The 23,798-nt window shown below is 33.4% G+C and overlaps 1 protein-coding gene across 2 annotated transcripts; it reads left to right on the top strand.

Moving 5' to 3' along the window:
* The first annotated feature begins 17,799 nt into the window (after positions 1–17,799).
* On the top strand, positions 17,800–21,013 carry LOC139898411 (palmitoyl-acyl carrier protein thioesterase, chloroplastic-like). 2 transcript variants are annotated; one of them, XM_071881139.1, is made up of 8 exons: positions 17,800–18,040; positions 18,326–18,900; positions 18,987–19,120; positions 19,249–19,362; positions 19,674–19,845; positions 19,975–20,043; positions 20,318–20,590; positions 20,712–21,012. In XM_071881139.1, the coding sequence occupies exons 2-7, from the start codon at positions 18,394–18,396 to the stop codon at positions 20,573–20,575; spliced, it is 1,254 nt and encodes a 417-aa protein (XP_071737240.1). In that variant the 5' UTR covers positions 17,800–18,040; positions 18,326–18,393; the 3' UTR covers positions 20,576–20,590; positions 20,712–21,012. The 2 variants fall into 2 exon arrangements, with proteins under 2 accessions (XP_071737240.1, XP_071737239.1); XM_071881138.1 differs by having other exon boundaries at positions 20,318–21,013.
* The last annotated feature ends 2,785 nt before the right edge of the window (positions 21,014–23,798 follow it).

Raw genomic sequence — 23,798 nt, 5'->3', positions numbered from 1 at the left:
TGTACATCTAACTGTGGACAACTAGTTGTAGGTTACTAACAAGGACAGCTGACTTAATAAACTTAAAACATCAAAATATATTAAAAGTGTTGTAAATATATTTTGAACATACTTTGATATATATGTATATATTATTATAGGTTCATGAATCAACCAGTGGCCAAGTCTTACTTCCCGACGAAGTAAAAATCTGTGAAAGTGAGTTATAGTCCCACTTTTAAAATCTAATATTTTTGGGATGAGAATACATGCAGGTTTTATAAATGATTTACAAAATAGACACAAGTACGTGAAACTACATTCTATGGTTGAATTATCGAAATCGAATATGCCCCTTTTTATTAAGTCTGGTAATCTAAGAATTAGGGAACAGATACCCTAATTGACGCGAATCCTAAAGATAGATCTATTGGGCCTAACAAACCCCATCCAAAGTACCGGATGCTTTAGTACTTCGAAATTTATATCATATCCGAAGGGTGTCCCGGAATGATGGGGATATTCTTATATATGCATCTTGTTATTGTCGGTTACCAGGTGTTCACCATATGAATGATTTTTATCTCTATGTATGGGATGTGTATTGAAATATGAAATCTTGTGGTCTATTGTTACGATTTGATATATATAGGTTAAACCTATAACTCACCAACATTTTTGTTGACGTTTTAAGCATGTTTATTCTCAGGTGATTATTAAGAGCTTCCGCTGTCGCATACTTAAATAAGGACAAGATTTGGAGTCCATGCTTGTATGATATTGTGTAAAAACTGCATTCAAGAAACTTATTTTGTTGTAACATATTTGTATTGTAAACCATTATGTAATGGTCGTGTGTAAACAGGATATTTTAGATTATCATTATTTGATAATCTACGTAAAGCTTTTTAAACCTTTATTGATGAAATAAAGGTTATGGTTTGTTTAAAAATGAATGCAGTCTTTGAAAAACGTCTCATATAGAGGTCAAAACCTCGCAACGAAATCAATTAATATGGAACGTTTTTAATCAATAAGAACGGGACATTTCAGTTGGTATCAGAGCGTTGGTCTTAGAGAACCAGAAAATTTGCATTAGTGTGTCTTATCGAGTTTGTTAGGATGCATTAGTGAGTCTGGACTTCGACCGTGTTTTCTTTAAAAATGATTGCTTAACATTTTTGTTGGAAACTATATATTTTTAACATATGAATATTATGTGATATATTAATCTCTTAACGTGTTTGATATTATGTGATAGATGTCTACCTCTAGAACAAGTCCCATTGACTCACCTAATAATAATGAAGAGTCAAATGTAAATTGGAATGATTTGTGGACTGATTCACAAGTTCCCGAAGAGGAACCGGAAGAAGAGTCGGAACCGAAAGAAGAATCGGAACCGGAAGAAGAATCGGAACCGGATGAAGAAATAGAACCGGTGGGGGAAATAATAAAACGGTTAAGTAAAAGAAAATCCTCAACCAACCGACCAAAGTTAATTATGGTCAATGGTGTTTCCGCCAAGGAAGCAAAATATTGGGAGGATTACCAATTCTCCGATGAATCGGATTCCGACGAGAATTCCGATGATGTTATAGAAATTACCCCAACTGAATTTAAAAAGGCAAAAGAAAATAATAAGGGAAAGGGCATAAAAATAGAGAAATCTAATTCCAACCCCTATGAACTTTATATGTATCGTCAACCCCCGAAGTCCTTAAGTTGTAACAATGACCCGGGAACCTCTAAACCACCAGGTTTTTCTAAACCAATGTGGACAACGACGGCTCGTATTAGGGGAACATCATATATCCCTAGAAACTTGGCAAAACGAACCAAAACCGAAGAAGAAGAAACGAGCGAGTCGGAATAAGATAGTTGTATTCGTGTGGTGTAATATATGGAATATAGTGTTCTTATGCTTTATGATATATGTAAAAATTGCTTGTATTAATAAGTATTTTTTTTATGAATCTAACTCTTGTCTATTTTACAGTTTAAAAACACAAAATGGATAGACAACCCAATATTTTAAGAGACCTACCCGGAGACATGATTGATGAAATCTTGTCTAGAGTCGGCCAGAATTCTTCGGCACAACTATTTAAGGCGAGATCAGTTTGTAAGACATTCGAAGAACGTTCCAAGAATGTCTTGGTTTATAAGAGACTTTCGTTTGAAAGATGGGGGATATCACATTGGGAAACCCATAAGTTACGATGTGTTTACTTTGACGCATATATTGCGGGGAACCCAAATGCTATTTTACGCAACGGGTTAAGAAATTATTTTGACTCAATATATCCGAATATTGGACTTCGTGATTTAGAAAAAGCGACTAACATGCAACATAAAGAAGCATGTTATGCTTACGGATTAGTAATGTTCGCTTCTCACCAAAGTGAGAACAAGAACATCGGGCTACAACTATTAAACAAAACGTTTCCACAAGTGACGGAGTCGGTAATTGGGGTAAGAAATGAGGTTTTTAGATTATTACGGGACTGTTGGACATTACGTAACCCTCGTCCCTTTGATGACGTTACAACACGCTGTCTTATCAACGGCCATAACGGTTATGTTGCACAAGACCAAGGATGGGAAGTAGTCCTAGTAAAACCAGAATGCATGACTTGTTTCTGGACGTATGAATTACGTGTCTTTATTGCCTTTGCTGAACGACTTGTGTACTAGCTAGAATTGTCTTCACAACTATCTTGTATCAAAGTTATTGTGTGCTATATTTCATGCTTTATGTAAAATAAGCGGTATTGTAAGTTTGTAAAATATTGTATAAAAGTTTGAACGCGAAATATTATTATAATCAGTTTTTCATATAGAATTGTAGTAGTTGAATTGTATATTAGCTACTAAGTATGAACTTAACGGGTAGGTACTACCCGAATTTAAACTTATAAAACGCTAATATGAAGAAAAAGCTTTTATAAATGAGTTCATATTATGCTACGAAATACTATTAACTACTCTTAATATTCTGTATGATTAACTTGTTCCATTTAACTATTTTGAAGGAAATGGCACCGACTACTCGACACACCGTGAATATGAATGAAGAGGAATTCCGTACTTTTCTAGCTTCAAACATAGCCGCAGTACAGGCTGCGCTACATACCAACAATAACCTTGGATCTAGCAGTACAGGAAATCGTGTAGGATGCACCTACAAAGAATTCACTGCCTGCAAACCTTTGGAATTTGATGGAACCGAAGGACCGATCGGATTGAAATGGTGGACCGAGAAGGTTGAATCGGTGTTTGCCATAAGTAAGTGTACTGAAGAGGACAAAGTGAAGTACGCTACGCATACCTTCACAGGTTCTGCGTTAACATGGTGGAATACCTATCTAGAGCAAGTGGGACAAGATGATGCGTACGCACTACCGTGGTCAGCATTCAAGCACTTGATGAACGAGAAGTACCGTCCCAGAACCGAGGTCAATAAGCTCAAGACAGAACTTAGAGGGTTACGAACCCAAGGATTTGATATTACCACGTACGAAAGACGATTCACAGAATTGTGCCTATTGTGTCCGGGAGCATTCGAAGATGAGGAAGAGAAGATCGACGCGTTTGTGAAAGGATTACCGGAAAGAATCCAAGAAGATATAAGTTCACACGAGCCCGCCTCCATACAACAGGCATGTAGAATGGCTCACAAACTAGTGAACCAGATTGAAGAAAGAATTAAAGAACAGACTGCTGAAGAGGCCAATGTGAAGCAAGTCAAAAGAAAGTGGGAGGAAAACGGTGATAAGAATCACCAATACAACAACAACAGCAATTACAACAATAATCGCAACAATTATCCCAACAATCGCAACATCAATCGCAACTACAACAAACGGCCCAACAACAACAACAACAACAACAACAGCAACTACAACAATCATCCCAACAACAATAATAACCGCAACAACAACAACAATCAGAAGCAGCTATGCCAAAGGTGTGAAAAGAATCACTCGGGGTTCTGCACCAAATTTTGCAACAAGTGTAAAAGAAATGGTCATAGCGCGGCGAAGTGTGAGGTCTACGGACCAGGGGTTAATAGAACGAAAGGAACAAATAGTGTCGGAACGAGTAATGGCGGAGCAAGTAGTGTCGGAGCAAGTTATGCCAATGTAGTTTGTTATAAATGTGGAAAACCAGGCCACATTATTAGAAATTGCCCGAACCAGGAGAACGCGAATGGACAAGGCCGTGGAAGAGTTTTCAATATTAATGCGGTAGAGGCACAGGAAGACCCGGAGCTTGTTACGGGTACGTTTCTTATTGACAATAAATCTGCTTACGTTTTATTTGATTCGGGTGCAGATAGAAGCTATATGAGTAGAGATTTTTGTGCTAAATTAAGTTGTCCATTGACGCCTTTGGATAGTAAATTTTTACTCGAATTAGCAAATGGTAAATTAATTTCAGCAGATAATATATGTCAGAATCGAGAAATTAAACTGGTTAGCGAAACATTTAAGATTGATTTGATACCAGTAGAGTTAGGGAGTTTTGATGTGATAATCGGTATGGACTGGTTGAAAGAAGTGAAAGCAGAGATCGTTTGTTACAAAAATGCAATTCGCATTATACGAGAAAAAGGAAAACCCTTAATGGTGTACGGAGAAAAGGGCAACACGAAGCTACATCTTATTAGTAATTTGAAGGCACAAAAACTAATAAGAAAAGGTTGCTATGCTATTCTAGCACACGTCAATAAAGTACAAACTAAAGAAAAGAGCATCAATGATGTTCCCATTGCAAAAGAATTTCCCGATGTATTTCCGAAAGAATTACCGGGATTACCCCCACATCGATCCGTTGAATTTCAAATAGATCTTGTACCAGGAGCTGCACCAATAGCTCGTGCTCCTTACAGACTCGCACCCAGCGAGATGAAAGAACTGCAAAGCCAATTACAAGAACTTTTAGAGCGTGGTTTCATTCGACCAAGCACATCACCGTGGGGAGCTCCTGTTTTGTTTGTCAAGAAGAAAGATGGTACATTCAGGTTGTGTATCGACTACCGAGAGTTGAACAAACTTACCATCAAGAACCGCTACCCACTACCGAGAATCGACGACCTATTTGATCAACTACAAGGCTCGTCTGTTTATTCAAAGATTGACTTACGTTCCGGGTATCATCAAATGCGGGTGAAAGAAGATGATATTCCAAAGACTGTTTTCAGAACACGTTACGATCATTACGAGTTTATGGTCATGCCGTTTGGTTTAACTAATGCACCAGCTATGTTCATGGACCTTATGAACCGAGTGTGTGGACCATACCTTGACAAGTTTGTCATTGTTTTCATTGATGACATACTTATTTACTCAAAGAATGACCAAGAACACGGTGAACATTTGAGAAAGGTGTTAGAAGTATTGAGGAAGGAAGAATTGTACGCTAAGTTTTCAAAGTGTGCATTTTGGTTGGAAGAAGTTCAATTCCTCGGTCACATAGTGAACAAAGAAGGTATTAAGGTGGATCCGGCAAAGATAGAAACTGTTGAAAAGTGGGAAACCCCGAAAACTCCAAAACACATACGCCAGTTTTTAGGACTAGCTGGTTACTACAGAAGGTTCATCCAAGACTTTTCCAGAATAGCAAAACCCTTGACTGCATTAACGCATAAAGGGAAGAAATTTGAATGGAAGGATGAACAAGAGAAAGCGTTTCAATTATTAAAGAAAAAGCTAACTACGGCACCTATATTGTCATTGCCTGAAGGGAATGATGATTTTGTGATTTATTGTGACGCATCAAAGCAAGGTCTCGGTTGTGTATTAATGCAACGAACGAAGGTGATTGCTTATGCGTCTAGACAATTGAAGATTCACGAACAAAATTATACGACGCATGATTTGGAATTAGGCGAGGCTGTTTTTGCATTAAAGACTTGGAGGCACTACTTATATGGGGTCAAAAGTATTATATATACCGACCACAAAAGTCTTCAACACATATTTAATCAGAAACAACTGAATATGAGGCAGCGTAGGTGGATTGAATTGTTGAATGATTACGACTTTGAGATTCGTTACCACCCGGGGAAGGCAAATGTGGTAGCCGACGCCTTGAGTAGAAAGGACAGAGAACCCATTCGAGTAAAATCTATGAATATAATGATTCACAATAACCTTACTACTCAAATAAAGGAGGCGCAACAAGGAGTTTTAAAAGAGGGAAATTTAAAGGATGAAATACCCAAAGGATCGGAGAAGCATCTTAATATTCGGGAAGACGGAACCCGGTATAGGGCTGAAAGAATTTGGGTACCAAAATTTGGAGATATGAGAGAAATGGTACTTAGAGAAGCTCATAAAACCAGATACTCAATACATCCTGGAACGGGGAAGATGTACAAGGATCTTAAGAAACATTTTTGGTGGCCGGGTATGAAAGCCGATGTTGCTAAATACGTAGGAGAATGTTTGACGTGTTCTAAGGTCAAAGCTGAGCATCAGAAACCATCAGGTCTACTTCAACAACCCGAAATCCCGGAATGGAAATGGGAAAACATTACCATGGATTTCATCACTAAATTGCCAAGGACTGCAAGTGGTTTTGATACTATTTGGGTAATAGTTGATCGTCTCACCAAATCAGCACATTTCCTGCCAATAAGAGAAGATGACAAGATGGAGAAGTTAGCACGACTGTATTTGAAGGAAGTCGTCTCCAGACATGGAATACCAATCTCTATTATCTCTGATAGGGATGGCAGATTTATTTCAAGATTCTGGCAGACATTACAGCAAGCATTAGGAACTCGTCTAGACATGAGTACTGGCTATCATCCACAAACTGATGGGCAGAGCGAAAGGACGATACAAACGCTTGAAGACATGCTACGAGCATGTGTTATTGATTTCGGAAACAGTTGGGATCGACATCTACCGTTAGCAGAATTTTCCTACAACAACAGCTACCATTCAAGCATTGAGATGGCGCCGTTTGAAGCACTTTATGGTAGAAAGTGCAGGTCTCCAATTTGTTGGAGTGAAGTGGGGGATAGACAGATTACGGGTCCGGAGATTATACAAGAAACTACCGAGAAGATCATCCAAATTCAACAACGGTTGAAAACTGCCCAAAGTCGACAAAAGAGCTACGCTGACATTAAAAGAAAAGATATAGAATTTGAAATTGGAGAGATGGTCATGCTTAAAGTTGCACCTTAGAAAGGCGTTGTTCGATTTGGTAAACGAGGGAAATTAAATCCAAGGTATATTGGACCATTCAAGATTATTGATCGTGTCGGACCAGTAGCTTACCGACTTGAGTTACCTCAACAACTCGCGGCTGTACATAACACTTTCCACGTCTCGAATTTGAAGAAATGTTTTGCTAAAGAAGATCTCACTATTCCGTTAGATGAAATCCAAATCAACGAAAAACTTCAATTCATCGAAGAACCCGTCGAAATAATGGATCGTGAGGTTAAAAGACTTAAGCAAAACAAGATACCAATTGATAAGGTTCGATGGAATGCTCGTAGAGGACCCGAGTTCACCTGGGAGCGTGAAGATCAGATGAAGAAGAAATACCCGCATCTATTTCCAGAAGATTCGTCAACAGCTTAAAATTTCGGGACGAAATTTATTTAACGGGTAGGTACTGTAGTGACCCGAACTTTTCCATGTTTATATATATTAATTGAGATTGATATTTACATGATTAAATTTTTCCAACATGTTAAGCAATCAAACTTGTTAAGACTTGATTAATTGAAATAGGTTTCATATAGACAATTGACCACCCAAGTTGACCGGTGATTCACGAACGTTAAAACTTGTAAAAACTATATGATGACATATATATGGATATATATATATAGTTAACATGATACTATGATAAGTAAACATATCATTAAGTATATTAACAATGAACTACATATGTAAAAACAAGACTACTAACTTAATGATTTTTAAACGAGACATATATGTAACGATTATCGTTGTAAAGACATTTAATGTATATATATCATATTAAGAGATATTCATACATGATAATATCATGATAATATAATAATTTAAAATCTCATTTGATATTATAAACATTGGGTTAACAACATTTAACAAGATCGTTAACCTAAAGGTTTCAAAACAACACTTACATGTAACGACTAACGATGACTTAACGACTCAGTTAAAATGTATATACATGTAGTGTTTTAATATGTATTTATACACTTTTAAAAGACTTCAATACACTTATCAAAATACTTCTACTTAACAAAAATGCTTACAATTACATCCTCGTTCAGTTTCATCAACAATTCTACTCGTATGCACCCGTATTCGTACTCGTACAATACACAGCTTTTAGATGTATGTACTATTGGTATATACACTCCAATGATCAGCTCTTAGCAGCCCATGTGAGTCACCTAACACATGTGGGAACCATCATTTGGCAACTAGCATGAAATATCTCATAAAATTACAAAAATATGAGTAATCATTCATGACTTATTTACATGAAAACAAAATAACATATCCTTTATATCTAATCCATACACCAACGACCAAAAACACCTACAAACACTTTAATTCTTCAATTTTCTTCATCTAATTGATCTCTCTCAAGTTCTATCTTCAAGTTCTAAGTGTTCTTCATAAATTCCAAAAGTTCTAGTTTCATAAAATCAAGAATACTTTCAAGTTTGCTAGCTCACTTCCAATCTTGTAAGGTGATCATCCAACCTCAAGAAATCTTTGTTTCTTACAGTAGGTTATCATTCTAATACAAGGTAATAATCATATTAAAATTTTGGTTCAATTTCTATAACTATAACAATCTTATTTCAAGTGATGATCTTACTTGAACTTGTTTTCGTGTCATGATTCTGCTTCAAGAACTTCGAGCCATCCAAGGATCCGTTGAAGCTAGATCCATTTTTCTCTTTTCCAGTAGTTTTATCCAAGGAACTTAAGGTAGTAATGATGTTCATAACATCATTCGATTCATACATATAAAGCTATCTTATTCGAAGGTTTAAACTTGTAATCACTAGAACATAGTTTAGTTAATTCTAAACTTGTTCGCAAATAAAAGTTAATCCTTCTAACTTGACTTTTAAAATCAACTAAACACATGTTATATATCTATATGATATGCTAACTTAATGATTTAAAACCTGGAAACACGAAAAACACCGTAAAACCGGATTTACGCCGTCGTAGTAACACCGCGGGCTGTTTTGGGTTAGTTAATTAAAAACTATGATAAACTTTGATTTAAAAGTTGTTATTCTGAGAAAATGATTTTTATTATGAACATGAAACTATAACCAAAAATTATGGTTAAACTCAAAGTGGAAGTATGTTTTCTAAAATGGTCATCTAGACGTCGTTCTTTCGACTGAAATGACTACCTTTACAAAAACGACTTGTAACTTATTTTTCCGACTATAAACCTATACTTTTTCTGTTTAGATTCATAAAATAGAGTTTAATATGAAACCATAGCAATTTGATTCACTCAAAACGGATTTAAAATGAAGAAGTTATGGGTAAAACAAGATTGGATAATTTTTCTCATTTTAGCTACGTGAAAATTGGTAACAAATCTATTCCAACCATAACTTAATCAACTTGTATTGTATATTATGTAATCTTGAGATACCATAGACACGTATACAATGTTTCGACCTATCATGTCGACACATCTATATATATTTCGGAACAACCATAGACACTCTATATGTGAATGTTGGAGTTAGCTATACAGGGTTGAGGTTGATTCCAAAATATATATAGTTTGAGTTGTGATCAATACTGAGATACGTATACACTGGGTCGTGGATTGATTCAAGATAATATTTATCGATTTATTTCTGTACATCTAACTGTGGACAACTAGTTGTAGGTTACTAACAAGGACAGCTGACTTAATAAACTTAAAACATCAAAATATATTAAAAGTGTTGTAAATATATTTTGAACATACTTTGATATATATGTATATATTATTATAGGTTCATGAATCAACCAGTGGCCAAGTCTTACTTCCCGACGAAGTAAAAATCTGTGAAAGTGAGTTATAGTCCCACTTTTAAAATCTAATATTTTTGGGATGAGAATACATGCAGGTTTTATAAATGATTTACAAAATAGACACAAGTACGTGAAACTACATTCTATGGTTGAATTATCGAAATCGAATATGCCCCTTTTTATTAAGTCTGGTAATCTAAGAATTAGGGAACAGACACCCTAATTGACGCGAATCCTAAAGATAGATCTATTGGGCCTAACAAACCCCATCCAAAGTACCGGATGCTTTAGTACTTCGAAATTTATATCATATCCGAAGGGTGTCCCGGAATGATGGGGATATTCTTATATATGCATCTTGTTATTGTCGGTTACCAGGTGTTCACCATATGAATGATTTTTATCTCTATGTATGGGATGTGTATTGAAATATGAAATCTTGTGGTCTATTGTTACGATTTGATATATATAGGTTAAACCTATAACTCACCAACATTTTTGTTGACGTTTTAAGCATGTTTATTCTCAGGTGATTATTAAGAGCTTCCGCTGTCGCATACTTAAATAAGGACAAGATTTGGAGTCCATGCTTGTATGATATTGTGTAAAAACTGCATTCAAGAAACTTATTTTGTTGTAACATATTTGTATTGTAAACCATTATGTAATGGTCGTGTGTAAACAGGATATTTTAGATTATCATTATTTGATAATCTACGTAAAGCTTTTTAAACCTTTATTGATGAAATAAAGGTTATGGTTTGTTTAAAAATGAATGCAGTCTTTGAAAAACGTCTCATATAGAGGTCAAAACCTCGCAACGAAATCAATTAATATGGAACGTTTTTAATCAATAAGAACGGGACATTTCAATAGAGATGCGTCTTATCTCTTGATGTAGTAACGATTGATTTCCGGAATTTAAGGAATAGAAAATCTTCCTTATCTAAATAAGATTTGATTCTTCGGGAATTAAGAAAATTATGATTTCCTTTGATTAAATGCGTAATCTACCTCGATTGCTATGTCTGATATTTCGCTATAAATTGACCTCTTCCGTTTCATTTATTTTCACCACTCCTACTTTCTTTCCCAATTAATACATTCAAAAGATTGTGAAAATGTTTAATCCAGTTCTGGTTCTTGACCTAATATTGACGTTTGCCACACTCATCCTTCTTTTCCAGCTCCCACCAGAAGAATCTGTTTATTTCTATTATGCTCTAGGGATAGTTGTATTTATCATTCTCCCGTGTCTTTATATTGCTATACGCATTGATATACACGGTTTGTAAATTTATGTGTTTTTATCTGGCTTTTATTTTCCATTATATTTCGGAGCTTCATGCTTTCGTTTTCTCTTCCCGACCTTAAGTCAAGCGGATACTGGTCCAGAATTCGTAGCTATACATTTCAGAATGAACATAGTTAATGTTCTAAGAAGGTAATCGTAATGGCACGATCTTGATTTGTCAAATTACCAGAATATCCGGAAAAGACCGAATCATCAAGAAAATATTTTCTTGATATGTTTAGAGGTTAAATAGAATAAAAGAGTTATGTAACATGGTTGATATCTTGATCCTACCACTATATATATATATATATATATATATATATATATATATATATATATATATATATATATATATATTATATATATATATATAGTAGAGAGATCAAATGAGAACTTTTTTGGTGTGAGAACCCTGAGAACTCAAAAATACACTGAAATTCGAGCAAAAAAGGGAATTCGAGCAAAAATGAGACACGGCCGAACTAAAAAGGGGGATTTCGAGCAAAAAATGGGGTAGTCGAACAAAAAATGGGATAGTCGAACAAAAAAAACACGGCCGAACAAAAAAAGAAATTCGAACAAAAATTGTTGAATTCGAACACAAAATGTGTTCTACATTTTTGTATTCGAAAAAAAAAATGTAGAACATATAGGTAGTCGAACAAAAAATTTGATATTCGAACAAAAAATGGTTCTACATTTTTTTTCCAAAAAAAAATTTTTTTTTTGCTCGACTATGAATTTTTTGTTCGTCCGTGTTTTGTATTTTTGCTCGAATTCCTCTTTTTTTTGTTCGAATTTAAGTGTATTTAGGTGTTTTTTGGAGTTCCTAGAGTTCTCACACTAAAAAAGTTCTCACTGGATCATCTCCATATATATATATATATATATATATATATATATATATATATATATATATATATATATATATATATATAAATATAATATATATAATTTTATTATGTATTTAAAATAATTTACAAGTAATTTGAAATTAGTGTGGTATCTAATTATCTTATATACTAAAGGCCACCCCAGTTTTGACCGTTTCTTTTATAAAACATCCCAAAACGACATCCTACTTACCCTTTAAAACTCTCCTACCTTTCCTCCTTCCACCGCCTTCCCTTACCCCTCCATTCCTGCGTGATTCTCCTCCCAAAACAAACCATTATAGCTATAACTAACTAACAAATTAGCTATTAGCTAATAAAAATAATAAAGCACAATAAAATTTTAAAAGTATAAACTAGTTAAATATAGACCCCACTTTGTTGAAATTTTTTTTAAAAAAACAACAATAAAAAAAACAGGGAGATGACATTTTGATGACGTCCATGGTGATGTAAAGAAGCGAAAAATGTATAAGGGAAATGATAAAAAGGCAAAAAGTCAAAATTACCCTTTAGACAAAATAATATTGATGTGAATAGTATATATATATATATATATGGATCCATGGAGAACTAAAGGTAGTAGAGAATCCATGGAACCATCGACTAACCTTTCATACTTGCGTGCAGATTGACTTTTTTACAGTTTTTTTTTTTTTTTGCAGATTGACTTTTTTTCTGTGCAGATTAAGTCAAACTGCGTGCAGACAGATTGACTTGTTTTTTCTGTGCAGATTGACTTCTTTTGTGCAGATTAAGTCAATCTGCGTGCATATTGACTTTTTTTGCAGTTTTTTTTTGCAGATTGACATTTTTTTGTATGCAGATTGACTGTTTTTTTCAGTTTTTTTTTTTGCAGATTGACTTTTTTTTTGTGCAGATTGAATTTTTTTAGTGTGCAGATTGACTGTTTTTTCCAGTTTTTTTTTCAGATTAATTTTTTTATTTTTTTAAAGCTCAATCTCCACATAGATTGAAGTTCAATCTATGAGTTCTATGGATTTTCTACACACTCTAGTTCTCTATGGATCATTGCACTATATATATATATATATATATATATATATATATATATATATATATATATATATATATATATATATATATATATATATATATATATATATATATAATCAAGAGGGAAAAACTTGGGGAAGACTCTAGTGTGAGGTGATTTGATATTGCATATATCACATACGTTTATCGTTGCAATATCGGTCACATTTCGGTCCGTTTAGATGCGGTTTGGTAAATATTTGGAGTTATTATGAAGATTATAGTTGGAGAGCCGAGAAGAGTTTATTTGAAGAGTTTTATATGGTTTTGATGAGTTTTCTGCATAAGTATGATTTGATAGTTGTTTTGGTACGTGAACGAGGCGAGATACAAGGTAAAATGGTTCGAAACTGAGTTTTGGGGGTTTGCGTCGATATATATATGTATGACAGTTTTTACCCTATTTTGGCATATTTTATCTGGACGAATTTGAGAGCTGCTAGGGCGATTTTTGGTGGTTTTTGGGGGATTCCAACACCATCAAGGCAAGTCAATTATTCCGGATCAACCTTCAATCCGTTATTCTTTCAAGATTCATTCTTTTATTACGTTAATCTCTTGTTTCAAACAATGAATTCATCTATTAATTTGCTTGCAATTTTGGTTTCCGCCATGATTGTTGGCTAAATCTTTGATGTTTGACTAGGCTAATAAACCTATGTGTTGGATGTAAACTTTATTGAATTCTTGGATTATAAGTATTTTGATATGAAGTTTGAATGCATTAGCGCACTTAATGAAACTTATTCTTTTCGATTCAATTAGTTGTATGTTTGTTTGTTAGGACGTGAGTTCATCAATTTAATATACATACTTACAGTTGGTTTGTCCTAATTGGTTGTTTATTTAATCGGATAGGATAATAAATTGTATTCAAAAGACTAGAGGATTTAGGGGTGAATCACACACAACGAGAGTTGGTGTGATTATTGATTACTACGAGAATAGAGTCATAATTTGAATCGTTATATCAGTTGAGTCAACTTAATCACATCTAGGTCGTCTTAAGTAACGGAGAATTTCGTACTGTGTAATCTTAGTTGACGTGTCTATATTGGTAAATTCCAGGTGAACTGATTAGGTAATCACATATACTTTAATCTACAATTTAAGCTTAATCCAATTTCATCCAGCATTAGGTGTAAAAGGTGTAGACGAACATTTGTTCTCATATTGAATCACAACTTATATTTTTCAGTTTGATTTGAAGTCTTAAACGAGAAAATACCAAAAATATTGTTCTTATTAGTTATTAGTTAAATTCACCTTGGATTCGATCAATCGTTAAATAGCCAAAACAAAGAATTTTCCTTTCTATTTTCCTAGATTAATTTTAGTTTACTTTTATTAGTTACAATCTTAATTGCACGTGTGAATTTTCCTTGAAACGAATTTGTATTTACCATCTTTTATACTACTACACGATCGGGTATACTGCCCGTTAGTGTGTAATAATCTTTTGAACCGGTATTTTTCCAAACATATTTTAAATAAACGATTTTACACATCAATATGATGTATGTTATCATTTATTTCTTCGAGCATTTTTCCGCCATAATAATAACATTTATCACAAAGTGTCTTTTTTAAATGTTTAAAATTTTATGTGATCTTAATGTTGGAAAAAAAATTTCAAAAAAATTTACTTCCCCCACTTTCCTCAAAATAGTACTTCACTCTTGATTCAAATATTATATATATATATATATATATATATATATATATATATATATATATATATATATATATATATATATATATATATATATATATATATGTATGTATGTATTTAAAATAATATATAAGTAATTCGAAATTAGTGATGGTATCTAATTATAGCTATAGCTAACTAACTAATTAGCTAATAAAAATAAAAATAATAAATTAAAATAAAATGATAAAAATATAAACTAGTTAAATATTGACCTCACTTTGTTGAAAAAAAATATCTATAAAACAACAATAAAAAAAATAGAGAGATGACATTTTGATGACGTCAATGGTTGAGTAAAGAAACGAAAAATGTATAATGGGAATGATAAAAAGGCAAAAAGTCAAAATTACCTTTTAGACAATTTAATATTTGTGTGAATAGTAAATTCATATTCTCTATTGATATATACTAGTTGTGGAACTCTCGCTTCGCGCCCGGGGGGATTCGGTTTTTAATGTATTTTATTGCGTTTAGTTTGTAAAATTATTTCGTGGCTAACGATAATTTCGTTGAAGCGCAACTCGAGTCGAACTAAAGGTATAACACATCAAAGATTTAAATGTTATTTTAAATATCTCCGCGTTTCGGTATAGAATTGTTGACTTTTAAAAATTTAACGCAATTAAGTCGTTATTTTGTGGAGAAAAATATAAAGGAACCAAAAAAAAAAAATTTTGTTATAACGGGTAGAGAAAAATATAAAGGAAAAAAAGCTACAGTAAACGAACCGAAAAAAAATATTGCTACATTACCGTTGCTACAGTGATTTCGTTGCTACAGTATCAACGGGCTACAGTAAAATAGGTAAAAAGATGAAACTGCCCCTGGTACTATTCATCATTTTTTGTCTAATATATATATATATATATATATATATAGTGGTAGGATCAAGAGGGAAGTAACCATTCGGGGGGAAGCAAAAACTTTTTTTTTTTCGTTTTTTGAAAAAACTTTGTTCACGAACATTATAGATGAGATGAAAATATGAATATTTAGTAGAGACACTTTGTGATAAATGTTTTTATTTTGGCGGGAAAACGCTCGAAGAAGTAATATGTAACAATTATCGTGTTTTTCGAGCGTATTTTGAGGTTTTAGCTATTGGGGTTTAGATATTAGGGTTTAGATATTAGGGTTTATAGGGTTTAGATATTAGGGTTTAGAAATTTAGGGTTTAGGATTTAGATTTAGGGTTTAGATTTAGGATTTAGATTGAGTTTTTAACACGAACGGTTTAGAGTTTATGGTTTAGGGTTTACGGTTTAGGGTTTGGTGTTTTGGGTTTATGGAATAAACCCAAAACACCAAACCCTAAACCCTAAACCCTAAACTCTAAATCGGGCTAAATTTTACTTCATAAAACATGGAAAAAAAAAACGTTCATATTCTTCACGAACAATATTATCTTGAATGTTATTTTTGTCGATCGTTTTCCCGCCTAAATAATAACATTCATCACGAAGTGTCTCTTCTAAATGTTCATATTTTCGTGTGATCTTGATACCGGGAATTTTTTTTTCAAAAAAAACGAAAAAAGAAAAATTTGCTTCCCTCCGCTTCCCCCGATTGGTTACTTCCCCATTGATCCTGCCCATATATATATATATATATATATATATATATATATATATATATATATATATATATATATATATATATATATATATATATATATAATGTAGTAGAGTTGTAATCCAATAAAACAACAATTACCTAATTTTTAAATGATCAAATAAAGGGTAAAGATTCGTGCACCACCAAATATGCTTTAGAGTGTTGTATAGTACAACATCATAATACATGTTGTAAAAGTTTTGTCGTGAAGTACACTTGAGTCAAAAAGGAAAGCGAGACCTTGACCTTTTAATAAGCGTGTTTGGATACACAGTTCCTCTGAAGATCAAGTTGATAAGCCGTGTGATGGGGAATCTTCTCGCATAGTTTCAAAAGCACTCGATTAGAATGAGAGATTCACCAACAAACCCTTGCATGCATGGGGAGCTCACGCGATTCTTAGATTGATCCAACTTGTAATTCTCCTCGTTCGATAGCCCGACTGTGGTAATATTAATTGTGATTGTGAATCTATTAGTAACTTGGTCAATCATTATAGGAAGTAGCTTCGTACATTTTACCTCCTTTTGTTTTGGTCCATCTTTACATTTTTTGCTTTCGCTTCGCTAAGTTGTAGAGGTTGTAAATGAAATTGTTGGTATTTATGGTTGTTTAAGACAATGTAAGGTGTTGTTTATTTTTCAGTTTGCAGATCTTATTATGTCTTATGTTTGTGTGTCCGTAGATGATTTTACCACAAGCTATTTGTTTTTCAGATCTTATTATAATTCTAAGTGGTACAGATATTATTAAGTTATTTTGCAGAAAAAAAGATAAAAAGTTTTCACTATTCGGCATACATACCTTTTGCCCTTTAAGCCACATCTTATTTACAGACATAATCCGCAAATCTTCAGATAAAAACATCTTAAAAATAGTCGAAATGGGGAGATTTGGGGGCGGGGTTATTATCGCTGCATCGGCATAGTCGAAACGAGAGATGATCGTAACGGGTAATTTAGTCCCTCTCGGTTGATCCCAATCGGTGTTAAAAAAAAAACATCTTAAAACAGAACTACAGGAGTTGTTTTTTAATAAAAATTTATCGTTCAAAAAATAATTTATAATGTAAAAATGGCAAAAATATGATAAATACAATGGCATGATTGTAAATCGGTGTGAAAAGCAATAATGAAGAAAAAGAAAGGAAGTCCCAGCAGGCCAAATCCCCAACTAAAATACCGCTGGCCATCTCCCATTTCTCTTTCACTATTTAAAACAAACAAAATTTTATTTTTATTATTTTTTATTTTCTATTTTCTCCAAAACAAAAATCAACATTTGCGAAAACAAAATTCAAGTTCGTCCGTAAATCAACCATCGAAAACCCTTACCCTATACATTTAAATTTCTGTATTCCTTTTGTTCAATCCAAAATCAAATTAGGGTTTGCAAATCAAACAATACTCAATGACCGCATCATATCGGCATTAACTTATTCTCGATTCATCGTAAAGCTCAACCATAGGTGCGTTTACAGTTTTCAACAATTTCATTATTTATTCCTTCATTATTTATTTTTGACGTCATTATGTGACAAAATTAGGGAAAATTAAGTGTCCTGTATCATTGGATTCTTATTTCGAGTTAATAATTTGTATTTTTTTCTTTGATTTTAGAAAATTTCAGATCTGTATTATGATCTCTCTCACACACGCATCTCTCAGTTTGTATATATCTTCTATTTATACATACATACATATATGTCTATATATGATAGTATATGTTTGACGCATAATTTTATTTCATGCAGGGTATATTGAGCAATCATCATCTTTATTGAGACATAATTATAGATTCTGACATTTAAATATCTCAATTATGGTTGCTACGGCTGCCACTGCATCACTTTTTCCGATTTCTTCCCCAAATTCGGACTCTGGTGGCAAAAATTCCGGTAATCATGGAAACGGGCCGGGTAGTGTTGACGTGCGTGGAATCAATATAAAAAAATCTGCATCTTCTGGTTTGCAAGTTAAGACTAATGCACAAGCTCCTACTAAAGTTAATGGTACTAGAATTGGTGTTATGGATGGTCTCAAAACGGACGATAGTTCATCGCCTGCACCGAGAACTTTTATCAACCAGTTACCTGATTGGAGTATGCTACTTGCTGCTATTACTACTATTTTCTTAGCTGCTGAAAAGCAATGGATGATGCTCGATTGGAAGACTAAGCGTCCTGATATGCTTGTGGATCTGGATCCGTTTGGTTTCGGGCGAATTGTTGAGGATGGGTTTGTATTCCGTCAAAACTTTTCTATAAGATCGTATGAAATAGGGGCCGATCGAACTGCGTCTGTGGAGACTTTAATGAATCATTTGCAGGTATGGGGTAGTTTTTTTTTAATTTGAGTTTGAATATGATACTGTTTGTTTACTGTAATGTCATAATTACTCTGTTGATCATGTAGGAAACGGCTCTTAATCATGTAAAAAATGCTGGACTTTTGGGTGACGGGTTTGGTTCGACGCCTGAGATGTGTAAGAAGAATCTTTTTTGGGTGGTCACAAAGATGCAAGTACTGGTGGAACGTTATCCGACTTGGTAAGCTTTTCATATATTTGATATTTCTTGTATGAAAAGTGTTTACTTTATTAAACGATTAGAATTAGATTTAGAATATAACTTTTTAGGTTGATTGATGTATTTTCTTACAACTAAATCTATTTCAGGGGTGATGTGGTTCAAGTAGATACTTGGGTAGCTCCTTCTGGGAAAAACGGTATGCGTCGCGATTGGCTGATTTGTGATTGCAAAACAGGCGAAATACTAACAAGAGCTTCAAGGTTGGAACTTTTTATCATAACACTATCTGTTTTGCTGTTTGGTTATAATTTGTTTTGTTCCATAGTTCAAAAATCCCGTTTTTGTGAAAAGAAATTCAAAATTCGCCTCTCAAACTTCAACTATGTATATGCTTTACGTGTACGAAACTGAGATTTTTTTTCCATTTCTCAAACTTTAATTATGTATATGCTTTACATCCAATTTGACCGAACCCATTTAGATGAAAACCCATGTATGTTATCTTATGTTAAATATGGTACACACTTGGTTACAGAATAAGACTTGAGTTTTTTGTTTATATATCTTGCAGTAACTGGGTTATGATGAATAAGGTTACGAGAAGGCTATCGAAAATGCCCGATGAAGTTCGAGCTGAAATTGAACATTACTTTGTGGACACTCCTCCCGTTGTTGATGATGACAACATAAAGTTGCCAAAACTTGATGTGAACACTGCTGACTTTGTTCGCAATGGTTTAACTGTACGTCTCATTTTTTCTTTAAAGGTTTAGCTATACCTTTTTTATGCATGAAAAAATTACATATCTGCTGTTTTTTTTTTTTTGTTATTTATTTATTTATTTTGAATATTTTGTTTTGAAAATTTGTAGCCTAAGTGGAGTGATTTGGATGTCAACCAGCATGTCAACAATGTGAAGTATGTTGGATGGGTCCTTGAGGTAAGTCTCTACATTTGATTGTAAATACACATGAGCTGACTCGGTTGCTCACAACATTCTTAAATTTATAAACTTTATCAGAAGTGGTAGGTCTAGATGATAAATTTTTGGTTGAAAATGTTATATTATTTCATTAATAATCTAGATAAAAGAGTTTAGAAAGTATTTTGCTGCTAGAATACACTTTGGTGACATTCAACCATGGTTAGACAGTGATTAAGATTTCCACCTTAGCATTTTTTATTTGAATTCTTATAGCTGCTTATGATTGCAGAGCGCTCCACAAAATGTGGTGGAGAACTATGAGCTTGCAAGCTTCACTCTTGAGTATCGTCGGGAGTGCATGAAGGACAGTGTACTGCAGTCGCTAACTTCTTTGTTGGGCGATGTTAATGGTGATCCGAACCATGTTGATTGTCAGCATCTGCTTCGACTAGAAAATGGTGGTGGTGAAATTGTGAAAGGAAGAACCAAATGGAGGCCCAAATATGCCAACAGATTCATCGATCACTTCCCAACTCAAAGTGGCTAATCGGCTCGTTTTAGGGTAAGCGGCATTATGTTCATATTGTTACAGACTTGTGATTCTTGCAAGTTTTTTGCAATGTTTTGATCTGTCGTCTATATATATAAATGTTTCATTCTAAATTGTATGTTTTCTTTAATAGTCCTGTTTTAGGTTAGGAATGGAGAGAAGTGTAGACCTATTGTAAGTAAAGCCCTTTCTGCACAACATCCCATCTCTCATCTCTATATAAAGCCCTACCTCCCTTCCTGGATTTGCTAATGTAATGTCGATGTTCTCAATTCTTCATTATTTATAATCAAATATCGTTTTGCTGGTGGTGTATGTGGAATTGAAATATAAAATCTGTTCAAACATCATCTGTTTTAAGTTTTGTTGATTATATTTGTTCAGTGATTGCCTGTTAATTTGTTACCTTTTTTACTTCTGTTATTGTATAATGTATATCATATATAAAAGATGATAGCTATTTCTTCGAGTATAACAAAAAGACAATGTACATTGGCTTTGAAGGCTCAAATTTTATTTGACTGAAAAGTATCTAAAATATGAGGTTCAAGTTATTATTAAGTACTAATTTATGAGGTTGTTGGAAGTTGGAAAGAAAGGTGCAACCTGTTCATGTTAATGATAACTACAATATTGTTATAATATATAAATATATATATATAAATGGATAGTCAATTATTGATACACAAAAGTAATATTATTGTATTACCTAAACTTGTGATATTTTTGCTATAAATAGCCATGAATGCAAGCATTAAACTTGCACCATTTCTCACACTTACAAAGTGTTTCTTTCTTTCTCTCCATTATCATCTTTGTTCTTACACTTCATTATTAGTATTCTTAATCAAGAATCAAATCACTAAAGGTAGTTATAAGCCTACTGAATTATAACACGTTATCAGCACGATAATCTTAATACTAATTATGGTTGGCTCTGCCACCTAAATGATATATGGTCGGTTATACCACCTGAACAATATATGGTCGACACTGTCGTCTAATTATCATTTATGTTACTAACATTTATATTTCAATTATCTAACATTTATATGGCCGACACTGTCGCCTAATTATCATTTATGTTACTAACATTTATATTTCTATTATCTAACATTTATATGGCCGACACTGTCGCCTAATTATCATTTATGTTTACTAATATTTATATTTATGTTATATAACATTTATTAATGATTGCTTACATATGGTCGACACTGTCACCTACTTATCATTTATGTTATATTAAATTTATGTTTAATGTTTATATACTTATGAATATAAAGTGACTATAATTTATCATGTTGTTTGTTTTAATAGAAAATGTCGAATCTGGAAAAGCTTAAATTTACTCCTTTAGAATCAACTGGAAACAACTACATGCCATGGGTTATAAAAGTAAAAATGCATCTTAAATCAATGGGCATTCTTGAAGCCATAAATGAAAACAACACTTGTTCTGAAAAAGAACAAGCAACGGCATGTTGCTTTATTCATCAACATATTGATGAATGCTTACAAAATAATTATGTGACTGTAGAAGATCTCCATGTTTTATGGGAAGGTCTCAAAAGCAGATTCAATAATCAAAGAGAAATTTTACTTCCAGCTGATATGGAACAATGGAGAACATTAAGGTTCCAAGACTTTAAGAAAGTAAATGAATATAGCTCAGCTCTGTATAATACATGTTCACAACTTAAATTATGTGGACATGAAATAAGTGATGCAGACATGATGGAGAAAACTTTCTCCACAATGAATGCTGCAAACATCACAGTGCAAAGAAATTTGAGAATGCTAAAGTTCAAAACATATCCTGAACTTAATTCATATCTCTTAGTTGCAGAGCAAAATGATGAGCTATTAATGAAAAATCAGCAATCCCGTCCTACTGGTACACTTGCAATCCCTGAAGCAAATACTGCAAATAATTATAAACAGGGACAAGGACGCGGGCAAGGTCGTGGTTATAATAACCATCACCATCATCATGCCAAAAGCCATAACTATGGTAGAAACCATCCTTATGGTAATGGTAATGGGCGAGGACGTGGTCGTGGTCGTGGCCGTGGTGGTCAAAGAAATAATAATCCACGAAAATATAAATATCAACCACAAAACAAGCCCACTAAACAAGATGTTGAAGAAAATTCTTCTAAAAATTCTGAAGAATCTTGCTACAGATGTGGTAGAATGGGCCACTGGGCTAATACTTGCCGAACATCTAAACATCTTGTTAAGATGTATCAGGATTCGCTGAAAGATAAAGAAAAGGAAGTAAACTTTATGGATAACGTCGATCCAACAGTCACTGAGAAACCATCTGATTTATATGAAGATTTCTTGAATGTTTAAGTTGTGTGTCTTTTGAAAAATAAACGATTTAATATCGTCTGTCTTTGTCATTATGTTTGCTAAATGTTTCAGTACTATCTATTTGCGTGTAAAATATTGTGTAATATTAATGTACTCACTGTTTATTTCTTATATATGAAGTTCAATATGAATTTTGCTGGAATACAACATCAATCAAGTGGTGGAGATCTCTGTATAGCAGACAGTGGAACTACACACACTATACTTAAATTCGAGGAATATTTTATTGATCTAAAACCAACGGAAGGAACTATACATACAATATCAGGACCTGCTAACTTGATAAAAGGGATAGGAAAGGCAAATTTCATACTACCAAATGGTACAAAATTTTTAATAAATGATGCCTTATTTTCTCCCAAGTCAAGCAGAAATTTATTGAGTTTCTCCGACATATACCTTAACGGGTATGATTATCAGTCAGTGACAACAGAAAATGAGAAATATTTAAGTATCACTGACAAGAGTCATGTAGTTGAAAAACTGCCAAGACTTAGTTCTGGATTACATTATACACATATAAATGTACCAGAAATACATATGGTAGTTAACGAAAAATATATTGATCCTGGTGTATTCAGTTTATGGCATAACAGATTAGGCCATCCAGGATCAACAATGATGAAAAGGATTATTGAATGTACTCATGGACATCCACTAAAGGATAGAAAAATCCATCATGATACAATGGTTCCATGTACATCTTGCTCTCTTGGAAAATTGATAACTAGACCCTCACCACTTAAGGTTGAGAAAGAATCACCAATGTTTCTTGAAAGAATTCAAGGTGATATATGTGGACCAATTCATCCACCATGTGGACCATTTAGATATTTCATGG

Source organism: Rutidosis leptorrhynchoides, chromosome 3 (genome assembly GCF_046630445.1).
Source record: "Rutidosis leptorrhynchoides isolate AG116_Rl617_1_P2 chromosome 3, CSIRO_AGI_Rlap_v1, whole genome shotgun sequence".
In the NCBI taxonomy this organism is placed as follows: domain Eukaryota; kingdom Viridiplantae; phylum Streptophyta; class Magnoliopsida; order Asterales; family Asteraceae; genus Rutidosis; species Rutidosis leptorrhynchoides.
The sequence above is the reverse complement of the archived record's forward strand: the minus strand, read 5'-3'. Positions and strand labels throughout refer to the sequence as shown.